This window comes from Rhyacophila brunnea, unplaced genomic scaffold (assembly GCF_057557595.1).
Source record: "Rhyacophila brunnea isolate RB1 unplaced genomic scaffold, BYU_Rbru_1.0 scaffold_20, whole genome shotgun sequence".
NCBI classification, from domain to species: domain Eukaryota; kingdom Metazoa; phylum Arthropoda; class Insecta; order Trichoptera; family Rhyacophilidae; genus Rhyacophila; species Rhyacophila brunnea.
The window spans coordinates 1525530-1542326 of record NW_028232860.1 but is presented as its reverse complement, the minus strand read 5'-3'; the positions used below and the strand labels follow the sequence as shown (position 1 = coordinate 1542326).

General features: G+C 33.5%; 1 protein-coding gene across 3 annotated transcripts in view; it reads right to left on the bottom strand.

The window, feature by feature from the left end:
- Positions 1-5944: 5944 nt before the first annotated feature.
- The window catches only part of atl (atlastin GTPase), a 74966-nt gene continuing 64113 nt past the window's right edge, over positions 5945-16797 (bottom strand). For 2 of the 3 annotated variants that reach the window (XM_085948469.1, XM_085948468.1), the window contains exons 7-11: positions 16278-16462; positions 14611-14832; positions 12446-12660; positions 11594-11660; positions 5945-7376 (exon numbers count right to left, since the gene is read on the bottom strand). In XM_085948469.1, the coding sequence (XP_085804595.1) occupies positions 7275-7376; positions 11594-11660; positions 12446-12660; positions 14611-14832; positions 16278-16462 (791 nt within the window). In that variant the 3' untranslated portion in view covers positions 5945-7274. Of the gene's footprint in view, positions 7377-10640; positions 11661-12445; positions 12661-14610; positions 14833-16277; positions 16463-16797 lie in introns of those variants that run through there. The other variant, XM_085948467.1, reaches the window with a different exon arrangement.

Below are 16797 nucleotides of genomic sequence, written 5' to 3'. Positions count from 1 at the left end.
AAAATATAAGGAGTTCACTGCATAACTAAAGGTTCTCTTCCTGTTGTCGGTTTGTGAATTGAAATGAACAGAAGTACTCGTCAGGATGCCAATCATAATATACAAATCCAACTGTTGCGGAAATATATAAATTAAAGGCTCGTTAATCATTAGAAATATCTTCAGGCACAGTTGGTGTCATATTTACACTTCTATTCATATATATTTCTATTAAATACTTACATAAATTAATAATTATTACGATAGTAGTAAAATAATTATTACAGGTTAAATTATGTTAGGGAAAAGAAAGCTAATATTAAAAATGTGTGAATTACACGGCTCTATTATATCTAATCCGATCGATCCACTGGAAGAACTGTGAGGTTAACTTAAACTATGATTTTCGCAGTTTTGTCAAAGGATGATTTTTACACGCGGATTATAAAATTAATTTTAAATGACTTATCAACAAAAATATAAACCCACATATCAAATAAGTATAACAATAAATATTTAAACATTTTTATAATAACGATAGTATTAATATTTAGCTTTACGATTGAGCAAAAATGGAGAATATAAAATTTGAAAATGTTAAATAAAAACGAGTGCGTATTTTAAATATTGCTTGTCGAACGTACAAATATAAACAAAATCGGTATAAATCGTCTAGACTACTTTCGGATCAGATGAATTCCTTTTTTAAATGCATAAAATATATCCAAATGAAAACCGATTTAACAGAGAGATAAAAATTTGCATTTGAACAAAATGTAATCGGAATTTTTCACATAATTTATACATTTTCTATATTATTTTATTTATAAAATCTGCTATATATTAAGCTAATTTAAATACATATTTTATTTATATAATGATTTGGCAACACGGATTTGTTTCACATTTCGAAAACTACAATTATTATTTATTGATCAATTTTTATACATCACTAATCGAGAGTCGGTCAAAAATTAAATGATACAATTTTTTATAAAGTTGAATAACACGGCAAGAAATTTTTATAAATGACAACAGAATCAGAATAAAAGAATATAATATAACTATTAAACATAATTAATCTAAATGAGGAGAGAGAGAGAGAGAGAGAGAGAGAGATTCTCATTTGAAGCATAATAGATTATGTTTATAAACAAATCTCAAGTATTCAAATGAAAATACAATATATGAACAGCACTTAAAACATAATATTGTATTTAACTGTTTTAAAACAAAACCTTTAACCTAGAGGCAAGATTTTTCTGCAAAAATAATCAAACTAAACAGTGTTCATGCACTGAGATTTTCAACAAAATATACCACAACGATAAGTTCTGAAAGTACCTTAATCTTATGTATGAAAAATATAACCACAATGGCATAATTATTACTTTACATAAATCAATTGTTAACGTAAACTAACAAATGGGATAGTACTAAGTTTACACATTAATTATCACAAGTGCTGCATGCTAAACATGTCATTGAAATACGTACGTCCTATCTTATAGGGTTTTTAATTTATAAGAGGGATATTTAAAAGATTTGTCACTACTTCTAGTTGTGTATTAACATTTTATGACGGAAAATAGATTTTTCATCGTATGAGATAATTGGCTTTAATACCTTATATTATATGCAATCGCGTTTAATTTAAAACATCTCTATTGGATCGTGATGTTAATTATAATTAATTCAAGCGTTTTACTAGAAGTTATCTTTTTTTTTTAAAGATATGCTGCTGATTTACAAATACATAATGCCCTTCAAGTAATTACGAATATTCATGTATTTTATTAGACTAGTTGTTTAATTTGTTCAAATTTCAATCAGTTCATTCAACGCATGATCGTAAAAACATTTGAGGCGTAATCAATTAAAATGGACTTCCAAATACACTTATTTTAAACAACCCGCTCGCTGCCTAGCCAACCATCCAAATGGATCGGATTTACATGTGACGAGACCCGACACGTCATAATCGATTACCCAATGGGCGTAATTAAATAAGCTAATATTAAATTTAATGAATTACACTGAGAATAATTTAGCGATCGAACGTTACTTATATCTTGCCTTAAATAATCACTTTTATCGATGGAAGCGTATATCGCTGTACGAGACAATGTCAAAATTTAATTTATTATTTACCGAAACAGGACACCGAGATTGTGTTAAAATAGAGAATAATTTTATTATCAGACGCTATCAATAATAAATGTAATTAAATACATCACGAAACAAACGGATATAGTCTTGTCAGCCATATGATCAACGAACGACGTTTCTACAATCAAGATGTGATACATGTTCATATACATGCAGAAATATTATTAAAACAAAAGTCTCATGATCGATAGCTTCAATGTAATTGTTGAACATTGGCTGATTGGACGATAGCATAACTGAGATGTTGACCAAATGCAATATAGGTACTGCCAATTGAAGAACATTTCAACAATACTAAAACTAAATGAAGTGAAGTCATCTTTGTAAACATATTATCGGAAAAGATCAATTCAAATATTATGAAGTGTCATTTAGCATAATAAAATGGCTTCCTGAAGTCATACAACAAAATGGCCGCCATTACGCGTTCAGAAATACAAGAAAAAACATATTTGCATTTGATTTCACACACCGCAATGAGATTTATCATTTGATTGAAGTAATTGCTATCTTTGTGCACAATCCATTTGCTTCGCAATGGTCGGACAAAATACGGACATGCACTATTCACATATAAACATATCATGTACACATACATTTTTTTTTTTAAATATACATGTGTATGTTATGCATTTAATGTACACACACACTTGGGACGTAACGAGTCGAGCAGTAATTAATTTATTATTACTTATGAATATAATTTTAAAGAACAGCAAACATTATGGTAAAAATGATACAGGGCCCATCATACAAAGATGGCTTTATAGAAGAAAAAAAATAGTGTCTCTATACAAATTCCAGAAAAGGCAACAAATAAATATTTCAATATTTTTCAAGCTATCATAATACTCATTGCATGGTTATTTTTCAAAAAGTATAAAGATTGTAAAGAAATATGTTATAATAAGTTTGTACCCACTACCATCACAGATGGTTTGATGATGTTTGGCGCATGCGATATGGACCCATCTTCACATTGGTTTGAATTTAATTTCACTGTCTCAATTTCCACTATGTTATTGAAAACTGTGCGATTAAGATCAGTCAGATAACTCTACAACTGCTCTGTCGATTGAACCGATCCAAAGCAAAATGAAGCCAAAAGATTCAAAATTAAAAATAATCATGACTTTCAATTTCAATAGTAAAATGTCAATTAGCAGTTTGCATAGATTGTCGATTCCATACGGTGTTCGTTTAGAAATATAGTTGTACTCACGGCCAAATCAGTCATAATAATATGTCAGTTTGACACCCACTGGAAGTATTTTTAAAAAATATGGTACATTCCAAGTCCATTTTCATGAAGCGAAAGACTTGTGATTTAGAGGTGAAGAAAGTGGGATAGGCATCTTCAAAATGTGGTGCCGGTGGACATCAGACTGAAACTATTTAGTCTGGTCGCCAGAGGGGGGGGGGGAACCTGATATTGTAGAGGGACAAAGGTCTCTTTGATTAATTCTTACTCAGTTTTTTCCGCTGATTAATCTACTACTATCTACATACTAATCTACATCTACTTGGTGTCACTTTGGTATCCTCAGGCAAACGACGCCACCTTGGTAAAATGGAGGCTGATAACGGTTTTTGGGTAATATTTTATTAACTGTTATCCATACATATTTTTGGTCAACGCGTTTACTTCATGAAGGTCTTTGGGCAATGTAATATGTTTCAGGATCTAAATTTCTGGACACATAGCCCATAAACAGGGTAGTCAGTGAACGAATTTGATTATCCAGTGGCATTCGAAGGTTTATGATGATTGAGAAGCCACCCTGAGGTAAGCTGATTTGACGAAAAATTTATTTCGGTAGAATTATGTGGCAGTGTAAAACAAAGAATTGAGCTTGAGGTCTTCATCTATTAGTGTATTGAAACAGATTAATAATAATACCACGAATCAGACAGGATTGCTTGCTTTATTTTAGCAACACAAGTCGAAATAACAAGAAGAAGCTAAAAGCTAAGATTAATTTCTCAAAACTGGTACAAACAATAATCATAAGATACCTTTTTGTACAGAATTTAATGTTCTTCATTTAATTTCTTCGTTGGCCCAAGGGTGCCGGGGTGGCAACTAAAATCAGTCGAAAAACCTTTGTCCCTTGACAATACCAAATCATCCTACGTTATAGTCAGACTAACAATTTAGAGGCGTGAAGGGAAAGGAGGCAGCGAATGTACATCAGTGATAATCAAATGAAAGAAATTAACAAAAAACTTGAAATCTTGCAAATGTAAATGACAGACGTGACATTATATAAAAGATGTAAAGACGTACTTCATTAAAATATTACTAGATTCAAATATAATGCAGATTATGAACATTAATAAATAAATAGTATCGTAATACCTGTGTGATTTCTTTTATAATCAAGCGAAAATTACGCATTCAGGCTAGTACATCTCAAACCTGTTGAGATCCTCAAACGGATTGCAGCAGGATACGACTTATTGAAAACTGTTCAATCTAAGTTTGTTGGTCGGTCAATGTTTCATTGTTAGTTGTATTTATCTTTTAATAATGACACCGTGAATCATTGATTCGGAATGTTTGTGTTGTGGGAGTATGAGAAGGAAATAAAAAACAGTTAAAAACCAATGATATAAAATTAAAAAATAGTATTAAAGAAATTTTAATTACTTCCAACAGTATACCTTTACCTGATATAAGTAACAATGCAATAAGTACTCGGAGAAAACTGAATCAGTAAAAATTTATTGTTATACAAACGACATTTAAATTCTGTCAAGAGTTTCAATTTAATATCGAATCACGTGACACATTACGAATTATTTCATTTGTACGAAGAAGTAAATCTTACAAAACTTTATGAGCAATAAACAGTAATATTATTTCAGATACTAAACATATTTTATACACAACAATGCGGCGCGGCGCGCGATTGAAACATTTTTTTTAAGAATTCGATATGTTCTCATCGTATAATAATATATATATATTTTAAATTTAATAACGCCTCATGAAAAGATTATATCAGAACAAAGAGAAGGAATGAGAGCCCAACGCTTCTATTTTGATCCCGCTTACCACAAATTACTTCAAATTACTGCAACACTAGTGAGAAACACCGGATTTATACTCCGTGAAATTCAAGATGGCCCCTTTCCTAACTCTTAGCCAGGTCACACATCTAAACTTGTCTAGACTACTTTGTTGGTATTCACAAAACATGTAACTTAACGTACGTCTGCACACAGTTCAAATGCAATGTTTTATTTAGTTTGAAAAATACTGGTGGTATCGCAAGCAACAAATTTCACTTGACATGACATCATGGCACATGTGCCGAAATGACTTTTTCATTAGTTTCAACTAGCATGTCCTCGTGCATGCACACGGATGATAGTGGCCGATTTGATTAATGATTAATTTTCAATGTGCGACCGGACTTTATTACATGACCCCATTTATTATATTATTATCATACTTATATATTTGAAATGATACAAGCTTAGTCATGGAGACATACAGATACACATACACAAAATTTGTGCAACGTTTTACTTCCACGGTGATAGAATCATAGTTCATGCACTTCCATGGTTGTATAAAACACACACCATTTATCGTTGCTATGATGAATGAAGACCCTTGGTCATTTCGACGAAAATTCAATACAGGATTCATTTCAGTCGGTTTTTAAACTGTAATTTATTCCTTACAGTAAAATGGGTCAATGAGAAACGGGATTAGTTTCAAGAAGTGAGTGCCTTATCTCGATCTCAGACTGCGCATGGTTCGCTATTATATCCTTTCAATTCTTTTCTATGGCAAAGTTGATGACTTCGAGACGTGGCTGTATAGACATATTCTCAAAATTGCTTACGAATGACAGGGTGACTAATGTCATGAAGTCATATCTCAGCCACATTATGAGGACACATGACGTATAACATTCACCAGGTCATTATTCCAGTATACGTAGCAGAGGAAGACACCATATTTCATAGGTTAAGAACACACGTGATTGGTATGAGTCCAACTCTCGAAAACTGTTCTGGGTAGCATACGACAAAGTGAAGTAGCCCTGTCCTGATAGTGGTCGACCTCCGATAAAGGATGGCACAACAAGAAGAACAAGTAACAAAGATGACTCTTGCATTATACAGTCGCATCCGACATCCTTGTGATATCGACACGTCTGTAATTATTGTTGCAAAGTTCAGGTGGCCCTCGACTTTCATATGTAATTGGTTCTTGAAAATGTGTATGAATGTTGAATGTACATTGAAAAGTGTATAAGTGTAAAATATTTAGGCCAATGAGGAAATAAATTCATTTGCAGCATCTCTATTTGCACTGGCAATTTCTCCATTGAATTTAATATTATGTGAAGAATACCTTGGTTTAAGTTTGTCGAACCAGCCTTTACTTGCTCGAAATTTTATGTTAGAATACTCTTTTAATCGAATTTCATGCAAACTCAGCTTGATTAACTCAATTGCGACTGGCGCGTTTGCACTAGTTGGCCATTTCATCCATCATTAAGCTGTCTGGAAACAATCTTTAAATAGATATTATATTTCCACAATTTTGAACAAATTCCTTAATTATAATCTTGTTGTCGGCAGATTGAAACAAAAGATTCGCCGCTTTCAGAACGCCTAATTATTTTCATCTTTGTCTCGATCGTATGAGGTTTATGAGATTTCTTTTTGTCTGCATCAACACTGCAGTTTCTATGTTTCTCACTCATGTTTATAAGTGTGAAATATTCCAGGGAGCGTCTTCATGGAAGCGTACTATCTTTACATTATCAAAGTCGAGGACTGCATGTATTAAACTTGCACCAAAAAGTGCTCAAAACTCACCATCGATAATTTAATTATACCACCGTACAAATGAATGTATATTTCTTCGAAAATCTTCAAATGTTAAATGGTCGCCGCATTGAATTTCACTTCATTTCGGTGCTTTTCAAAAGTGTTACCTGAATTACCACCGTCGGTAAACAAATTGAGCCCGAACTATGCGATCACCCGACAGGCGTTACCGCAGATAAAGAATTTAGATTGATCTGTTTGATGAGTGGTTGGTCCTACGCGGGGCGGGAGAGGGGGCGGCACCTGACGGAGACGGAGGGGGGGGCTCCGTATCACAATTGCTTGGCTTTGCCGTTGACTGCCTGCTCAGCCACGTGGATGGCCGCCTGCTGGATGCTGGTCTCCACGAACAGCTGATACATTGGCTTCATCAACTGCAAACAGACAATGTAACAATATAAATTTTTACACAATAGGTAGAAACAAATAGTCTAATCTATACGTATTATTAAATAATTATGGTTTTGTAATACCAGAGCGATAATTAATTTTCTTCGAAGCGACAGTTTTTGTCGCATACCTGAAAGATCCTTTAGCCGGGTCGCATATTTAAATTCGTCTCGACTGTAATATTATGACAATGTCATTTTGTTGATATTCACAAAACACATGTAACCTAATGTACCTCGACCTCGTCCCTCTTTACACTCGACAAAGAGCGTAGGTATAAATCCAAAATGTCACTGGCAGATGTAGTGAAGTGGCTTTTTCATTTGTTTCAGCCTGCCGCGTGATGTCACTGTCCCGACATGGTCTCACCTATGCGCACGGAAGATAGTTGCGACATTGCATCGAATTTTGATTATGACTATATCCCAGAAGAGACGATTTTCAATGTGAGACAGGGCTTAGGGTTGCCAGTCGATAGATGGCAAACAACGCGTCTGCAATATAATTTGCAGGTAACATCAATTCATGTGAAAAATGTAGTTAACACAATTTTTGCAGCAGGTGCCAAGAACTTACGCTAAGCAGCCCGCCACCCATTCCATAGTGATAGATAGTGTGAGTGTTTGATATACAATGATTTGAGTTATCCCATCTCCACCCGCCATGCATATGCAGCCGCGGTCTGTGCACGGCCGCCTTCCATGACGCTATAAACGTGTCAGGATGAAGAGATTTTAGTGCCACACTTCCTTGTCCTGAAGCGATGCTGCACGGGACTGATGTAGCAACCATGCAACTTAGTGCTTAAAGAAAGTTTTAGAAAATAAAAAGAATCTTGACTTGCTCTGCCGTCATTTATCTTTAAGGCCATTGGACCCGTTTTTTCCTGTCTTTTCAGAATCGTGGAAATGGCAAGGACGTTTAACACAAATTGACACATAATAAACACTTTATTTATTTAAAATCTAATAAATAATATTCAAATAACACTTTTTGTGTCATAAAAATTTTCTGATTCGCTTTACTTTTTAAAATGACAAATAGTCGGTCCTGTTTTCGAAATTGGCCAAAACGACTGTCACGCCACAGTGAATTTTTGAACTTAATAATAGTTTTGCAGGTATATATTGTATGAAAGAAATGGGTAAAATAATACATTTGATTGATTAACCCACGTACTTTTTTTAATATCAGAAAAATAAATATTTTAAAGCCATTTTAGTTTGAGTATACATCAGCCAATTTTGAATGATTTTTTCTCACAAAATAATATATACTGCACAATAAAAATATTTTTTTATTATAATATAACATTCAAGTAATACTATAAATAATAATTAACAATGAAAAAATAAATAAAACCCTATAAATTCGGTACAATTAGTGACGCTATATTACCAAAACACGTCGTACGTTTTCATGTATTTATCCTATTTTCAGACAATTTAGAAATATAATTATTTTGCAAAATTAACAAAAAGAGACCATTTGATCGATTAATCCATATAGTTTTTCTAATTTCTCATTTCTAACCTTAGTAGGCTTCTGAATTTCAATGGGTGATGTTGTCTTTTTTTTCCAAAATTTTATCCGTCGCCAACAGTATTTTAACTCTTAGAAAAATGACCTTTACTCGCATTGCAGTAACAATCAAATTGGCAAGACCACATGACGTAGACCAGGTGTTATAATTTGTGTTGACACGTGTTATCTTGTAATACAAATGGTTGCAGCATGTGAGATATTGTAAGATAATTGAATCTTATAACCACGATGGCTACAAAGAAGTCCTAAAGGTATTCGTTCGGTGCAACATTTATAAAAAAAAATATTTTGGACTTGAGCAGTTTAGATAAAATATAGGTGGACTTTAATTATTTTGATAAATACCTACTTGGTTGGGCTTTAAGCGATTTGAAAAACTTTGCATGTACTTAATACAGTTTTTATGTACCTGGGTGGCCATGTTTTGTTATTTTCAAAGGGACGTATCCAGGAGTATGTTTATTGGCATTATCAATAGAAACAAAATAATATTATTTTTCAAGGTCTATTTATTATCGATCTTAAGTGGTTTATGTCACAAATAGTAAATTTCTAGAAAATTTAAAATTCTAGAAAAAGTAAAATACGTTTTCGAATGCTGTCATAGTAATGGTCACTGAAACATGTGTCATAATTTTCCTAATCGTCAAAATAATAATAAAATAAGTGTTTTGGGGCACAAAATCACGTATATGTTTTATGATGTATGTATTTTTCAGATGGTTTGTGGTAAAATCTTTTTTTTTCATACTGCCACAATTCAACTATTCATAATTAATTGTTTGTTAAATTTTTCATTGTGCACTTTGACTTAATAGGTAGGTGATAAAGTTTTTACTTTACTTTATTGTATTAATTTATTGTTAAGTGAGAATTAGCTGCTTGTCAGTGTATATTTGATGAGTGCGCATCCTGACGATGTCGAAAGGCGAAACCAGGATCGCATAAAACGACTCAAATGAAATAGTACAAAACTTTTAGAATTTAATATATTTAATGCCGAGTTGAATTGAATGGAATCACCTTAGGCATTTATTAGTAATTATTTAACTCAAGTAAAACATATATTGAGGTAAGAACCTATTTCATTGAATAATAAAAACAATATTACTCTTCACATCACAAGTGACAAGATTTATATGAATTGTGTATTGCCTGAACTCGTTGATCCTAGACTAACACGGTCGATGGATATAAGAAACCCTCAATACAATAATTATCAAGTTAACAATTAATATCTATCAATATAATAATATCAATTATCAATTAATAGCTATCAATAGAAAAGAAAATAAAATTATAAAAAAAAACAATTTATAATAGTTATTCTAATACATTGCATACCGTTAAACCTATACACTAATTAAGGAACCAGTTATTAATTTTCTATACACTAATGTTCCGAAATCCTCCGCGGCGACCAAAACGTACTGCCGTCAAATACACGCTATTATAATAATTGTTTCTTAAATCATAATTGTTGTGTACTAAATTAAAAAAAAAAGTTCTTCGACAAATATTCATTGAATTGCTTTCTTTTATGAGTCATTTTTTTATAATTTAATAAAAACGCAATAATAACAGAAATCTTTCTTGCCATCTTGTGAATGTTTTAAACTTATAATTTGTAATGTTAGCTTATGAAAATGAATAAAATTATATTTGTTTACACTTTCGTGTTTTTTAGTATTAGATTTTTTTTTGAAAAATATTTGCACTGAATTTGAACCTACAATATGATAGGTTCAAGAAAAGGTGTCACTTCACAAATTCAGCATATCAATAATATGAGGTTCTTATTTAGAGGTCTACTATTTTTATTCTTATAATTTATTCTACCGACTACAAAAATGTTTATAAAATTTGTTAGGAAAAAAATATTATTAATTCAACACTTTTAAAACCTCTGATTTCGTATCTACTAGGCGAGATGGCATGAAGTGTCCTCTATACTCGTGTACTGAAACTCTGCCGAAACAGAGGAGTCAGGAGTTGATTACTAAATTGTTGGAATGCCAATAGGCTGGAGAGATTACTTGGTGAGCGGATAAATGCTGTCTTAGAGAGGTATACAAACTAAACAGCCACATGGCAATACTAAAACCTGATGGATCCTTTCCTATATGAAATCGAATTTCTCGGCGCTACTGAAACCCACTTACAATAATAATCTCATTACCTCAAACTGTCAAACCCATTGTCTTTCCTATTTCATAATAAGCTTTTTCCGTAATATCTTTACGGGAACATTCTGGCAGCTTGTAATTATACAGGCAGGAGTATTTCTCAACATCTGCCACATATTTTAAATTAAAAATCGGTTCGCCTATCTTCAACTTTTCACATCTTAATAGATTTTTACCAATCAATTTTCAAAATATGATTTTTCATCGAATCTACTGATATTGATATGTACCACTGTTTTATGAGTAACTGGAAACTGAGACTGGGAAACTAGCATGTCGTGTCTCTTCGGTTTCAGTCTTTGAAACTGAGAGATTCCAGTCTTGCTGTCAGCGAGCCGCCATTGAAGTCAGTCGTGTCTTTTTTGAGTATTCTCGTGAGCGGAAGGCCTTAATATGAATAACTTGGTCAATCTACATAACATAATCACAGATGGTAAGTGTCTGCTACGCAAACCAAACCTAATACTCACATTATCCCATAAGAATGACGCAGTCTCGTCAATCTGCACACCTAACTCTCTAAGTTCACCGCTATACCTGAAAAACAATTAAATAAACACAATGAAAAACCTGCAGACATAAAGACAACGACCATTCGTAAGATTAGTTTTCATTATAATAAGTCAGTGTGCTTGCTTCAGCCAGCTTGTGTTTGGGGTTCGATAACAATTTGTGAAAGCTTGCGGTGAAAGTGCAACCTGCCATGTATTTTGTAATTGTATAAAACATTATAAATAAAAAATGTATTAACCAGATGGCTGTCATTGATGTCACGCGAACTTTTCCGTGAACGGAACGCTGCTCATACAAAAATGACGTCTTTGGACGTCCCGCTTTAAACGGGGGTAAATCAATTATATTACACACGACATATATTGGGAATGTCGTCACATACTCAGAATTGAAACAGAATTCGTTTTTACCACTTGAAACATAAATTGATTTTATTTTTGCAATAAAATTCGCGGCGTGCAAGGTACCGCCATACATACACATACCAGCAGTAAAAAGGTTAAGATTTGTGAGCTATTTATAAAATAATGCAGCATTTAGAATGTTTGTTTTGGTTAGATAATAAATACATGACAGTTATCAATGAATGATTATATTAACAAACTATTTTCAACAGGGAATGTTTGTTAGCTATTGGCCCAAACCATTGTGACCTTGTATTAGATTAAATGCACATTGAAAAAAATCTCCGATAAAAGCCAATATTTTTAATACTCCTTAGAAGACGTCGAGAAGTAAGCAGGACAAAAGATGGCAATCAGTGTATCAATATATTACAAAGCACGATGAAGTGATCCTCAATGTCTTACCTAATATACGCCCACACCACGAGCATTATAAGTGAGACACCCATTGCGAAATTGCAGAGGTTTGCGAGGGAGTAGATGCCGAAGAGTCCCAAGATCCCACTCAGGATGTAGAAGAACATGGCGATGACGAAGAAGACGGACGGCGTGCGAGCCGCTTTGAATATGTTTTTACTCTCGTTGTGCGCCTTGAATTGGTTAAATGATTCTTCTAAGTCCTGAAAACAATCAAGTAATCCGTTGCAAATTACTTTGTCTCACATTGTCCAGGTAAAAAAAATGGACTACATATAACTACATATATAGTTATATGATTCTTTTGTATTACAATACTTGCGCCCGATCGCACATTAAAAATCGTCTCTAAATCTCGTCGAACTTGGTTATTACGAGGATGATGGTACCGACTGAATTTGCTCGTTATATCAGAGAATAGGTATTTTTAAATGAGCGGTCACATAACACAAAAAATCGCAATTCAAACAAAAATACACAATTAGAATTTTTCCCAGAAACAAGCATGGCATTCATAAACTACAAAAGAAGTTGTTTATTGTGATGAACGCTGGTAGGTACCTAGTGACTTCACAAACCATGGATTTTTTACATACAATTTCAACCATATGTGTGTATACTTTTTCAATATGGTTGGAGAAAACACCAATTAGGTAGGTACTTAAGACACTTAACTTGTTTCATAAACGTAATCCGATTCCGGCGACATCCTGTCTGGTCGGATTTTATTGCTTAGGGTCAAAATGTTTTTAAACGATTGACACATTAGCTCGTTGTAAAAGTGAATAAATGTATGGAAAAAATCATAAAGTAAAATGTCAACGAATGTTTCCTCGTTACATCTGAGATCTCGCTATATCCATGATCGTAATAACCGAGTGCGACTGTAATCATAAATTGTGCGCAAAGTTGCATCTTTCTTCTGTGCGCATAGGCGATGCCATACTTTGAGCCATGTCATGCAGCTAGCCAAAATAAATGACTAAGTGCGACATTTTGGAATTATACCTGCGGCATATGTCAAATGAAATTTGTTGTTTGCGACACCAGCTGTTTCAAACTAAAATGTCGCTTTCGAGCGATGTGTGGAGGTACATCAAATTACATGTGTTTTGTGAATACTTACCAACAAATTACGTATTGTAATAAACTATTTCTTTTATTCAACGAATAAGACACAAGATTTGAGAATGTAACATTCTATAAACTGAATATACGTAATTTGAAAACATCTCATGCATACACTAGAAAAAATCATTTTATAGAAAAAAAAGACGACTTTTTTCTACAAAATGATTTTTCTAGTGTGTATATGCATGAGATCAGGGAACTCAGAAATAATGGGAACTGAAATACAGAACGGGAAAGGCGATAGCAGGTAACCGACTCGAGTAAGGATGAATCCGGGTTAAACTTACACACGTGTCTAGAATACGTTTAACGTTGAATACTGAAAACTGCTCTCGGTTTATGCATTTACGCTCCTTTAATGTTGGTGTATTACACACACTATTGAACGAGCATAATGCATGCTTCATTTTCGTAGGACACTCACACATTCAAAAGCCTGCTTCACCATGCGGCGTATTGAATATAGCCTATTGGTATTCTATTTATTATCTGTTCTGTGCATGAGATGTTTTCAAACTATGTATGTATATTCTGTATTATAGTCGAGACGAGTTTAGATGGGTGACCCGGCTTATAACAGCGCTCAACATTCTCCGAGCGGTTGATAGAAAAATTTAAATGATGTACATTGGTGCATTGAAAGATGGTGGCCCGCTGTGAGATTTTGTTATACTAAATATAATACAATATGAATGATGTAAATGTAAATGTTCATTTGAATAATGGTGGTTCATTCATTATAGAGAAAAAAATTATTTTATGATGAGATAAAATTACCTTGCATTAGTGATACAATCCGTATGTACAATCGTAAATGACGTTGTGTAAGTAACCAAAACAAGATGTCAATAGCGGGTTGCCATTTTCTTTATTATTTAATAGTGATGCATTATATGCAGTGAATGCTTTCATTAGAACAAGAATATTGCATTATCTATTAATAGTTACTAGTTCAACTTATTTTCGAACAATGCATATAAAAGATTAAAGAATGCAGGATTCTTTTTTATTGAAAACAGTACCTTGGAAAGTTGATCCCTATACGCCTCGGAGAATTCTTCCCCTCCCATTTTCCTCTTGGCACTGAAGGCTGCCATTGCTTTGTCTTTGATGTTGACGTGTTTGGCTTCCAAGAGTTGTGTCTGCAAGAAAGGCCTGGGCCCTCCGCAGACCTCTTCCATCAGTATATTGTACGTGTCCTTTGCCTCGGCCACTGCTGTCAGATTGTTCGCTTCTGCTGTAGCCTGCCAACACGAATAATCAAACAAATGAGATGCAGTGCTTAGATTGACAAATTAACAAGAATGCTTTCTTGAGGCTATACTTCAGCTGAGACATGGTCTAAAACGATCGTGACTATGCGACGCGCAGATTGTGCAAACTGCTCGAACTGAAGTATGCTCTTAAGTAGAAGTAGTAGGTTTTTTTAGCAATATTACTGATCCTAAATGGAGCATATGGGCCTCCACAGATTGTAAGGTCGTATTAATATATTTTTGATGCTACAAGAAATGGATGTTAGCTACTTGCTCAAATTATTAGGGCCACCCTCTGGGTTCAAACACGCATTGAAAAAGTAATATGCGAATTCGCCAGACTCGGGATTCGAACCCGAGACCCATGCCCTTACAGCTCCGTCATCGTGGGTGATATAGTTAATGCAATGCATTAAAAAAATCTGAGCTACTGAAACATCTGTCAAAAGTCAGGGGGATGAATATGAGTGGCGTGGAGTGGAAGTAGGATGTTAAGATCCGACATAAATAGTGCACGCTAAACTTTGTTAGTCATAGTAATAGTGTTAGGCAGATGGTGGTGCTTAGTTTTTAAAATTCAATTAAACCCTGCATAAACCAAATCATGTATCAAATCAGGTATGCTTTGTGCGATCCGACAAAAATAGTGCACACATTTTCAGTCATACTTATTCGTTTTTGTTGAATTAAGAATACATAATACAGATGGTGTTTTTTTAATTCATTAAGGCCTCCCTAAACCAAACCATAATAGATAAAAAATATTCTTCTACCTATAAAATATTTTTTATATTTAGTTCAAAAAACTTCTGAATATTCGAAAAAAATATATGGTTTCTATTCACGGAAATATATAATATAGTGTCCGGAAACTTGCACGTATGCAGTTCGCCGTATTACACTTAACCGTGAAATGTTGTATAGGAAATATAAATGGCCGTATATTAAAGACCGTCCAACCTCTTTGGGTCGTATACTACTGACATAAAATTCATATCTAAATAAAACACAGTTCTTGTCGGTTTATATATATATATTTATACTTTACAGGAAGACTGAGCAGCAAACAAATTTTGAAATAGTATTTAACATTGTTTAATTTAACCATCATCTGTTTTCTACACAAAAGGTGCTCAATGTTGCAATTCTTCCACCAATCCAAGTTACATATTCTTTTTTAATTACATTGATAACAATATTTTTATTTAAATACCTACTTTATTGCATATGACATCACAAAATGACCAAGTATTGATAATATATTATCATATGCCTGGATTTGTACGGTCCTTCAGTCAAATTGGATTAACAACGAGCGGAGAGTAAACAGCTTATCAACACACTGAAAATAAATATGAATGCACTCGAGTGCACTAATTGAAACAAACAGAACACGGCTAGAAATATATTTAGATATGGCAGAATGTACTTACGACAAGCATTGATTTGGGTTCTGGCAGGTCGTTTCCTTTGTATATGTTGATGTATGATTTGAAGTATTGTACAAGATCTCTCGCCTTCACGCGCTGCCCGTTAATTTCCTTGAGTACTAGATTGTGGGGGGCGAGAAGCATCGGCACCAGCTTTTGGAGAGATTTCTTGAACTCTGTTTCTATGTCTGCAAAAATTAAGTTAAATTATTATTAGTTAAATGACATGAAAGACAATAAAAATATTTGACATTCCTTGGGGCTACCATAGTTCTTTGTTGTTGATAATGATCCACATATTCTTCCACCCCGGCCTATCATATCAGATCATACTAGAACTGAAGCCGGAACCGAGAAAATTTTGTATAAGAATTTTTTTAGTGATATCACTGACATAATACACATTTATATTAACCCATTGACAGATTAAAAGGAGAAATAAGTGGAAATTTGACAAGAGTGTACTAAAACTGCTCCAACATTATTGTATGTTTAATTTCATTTTTGTTTTTTTTAAATTGTG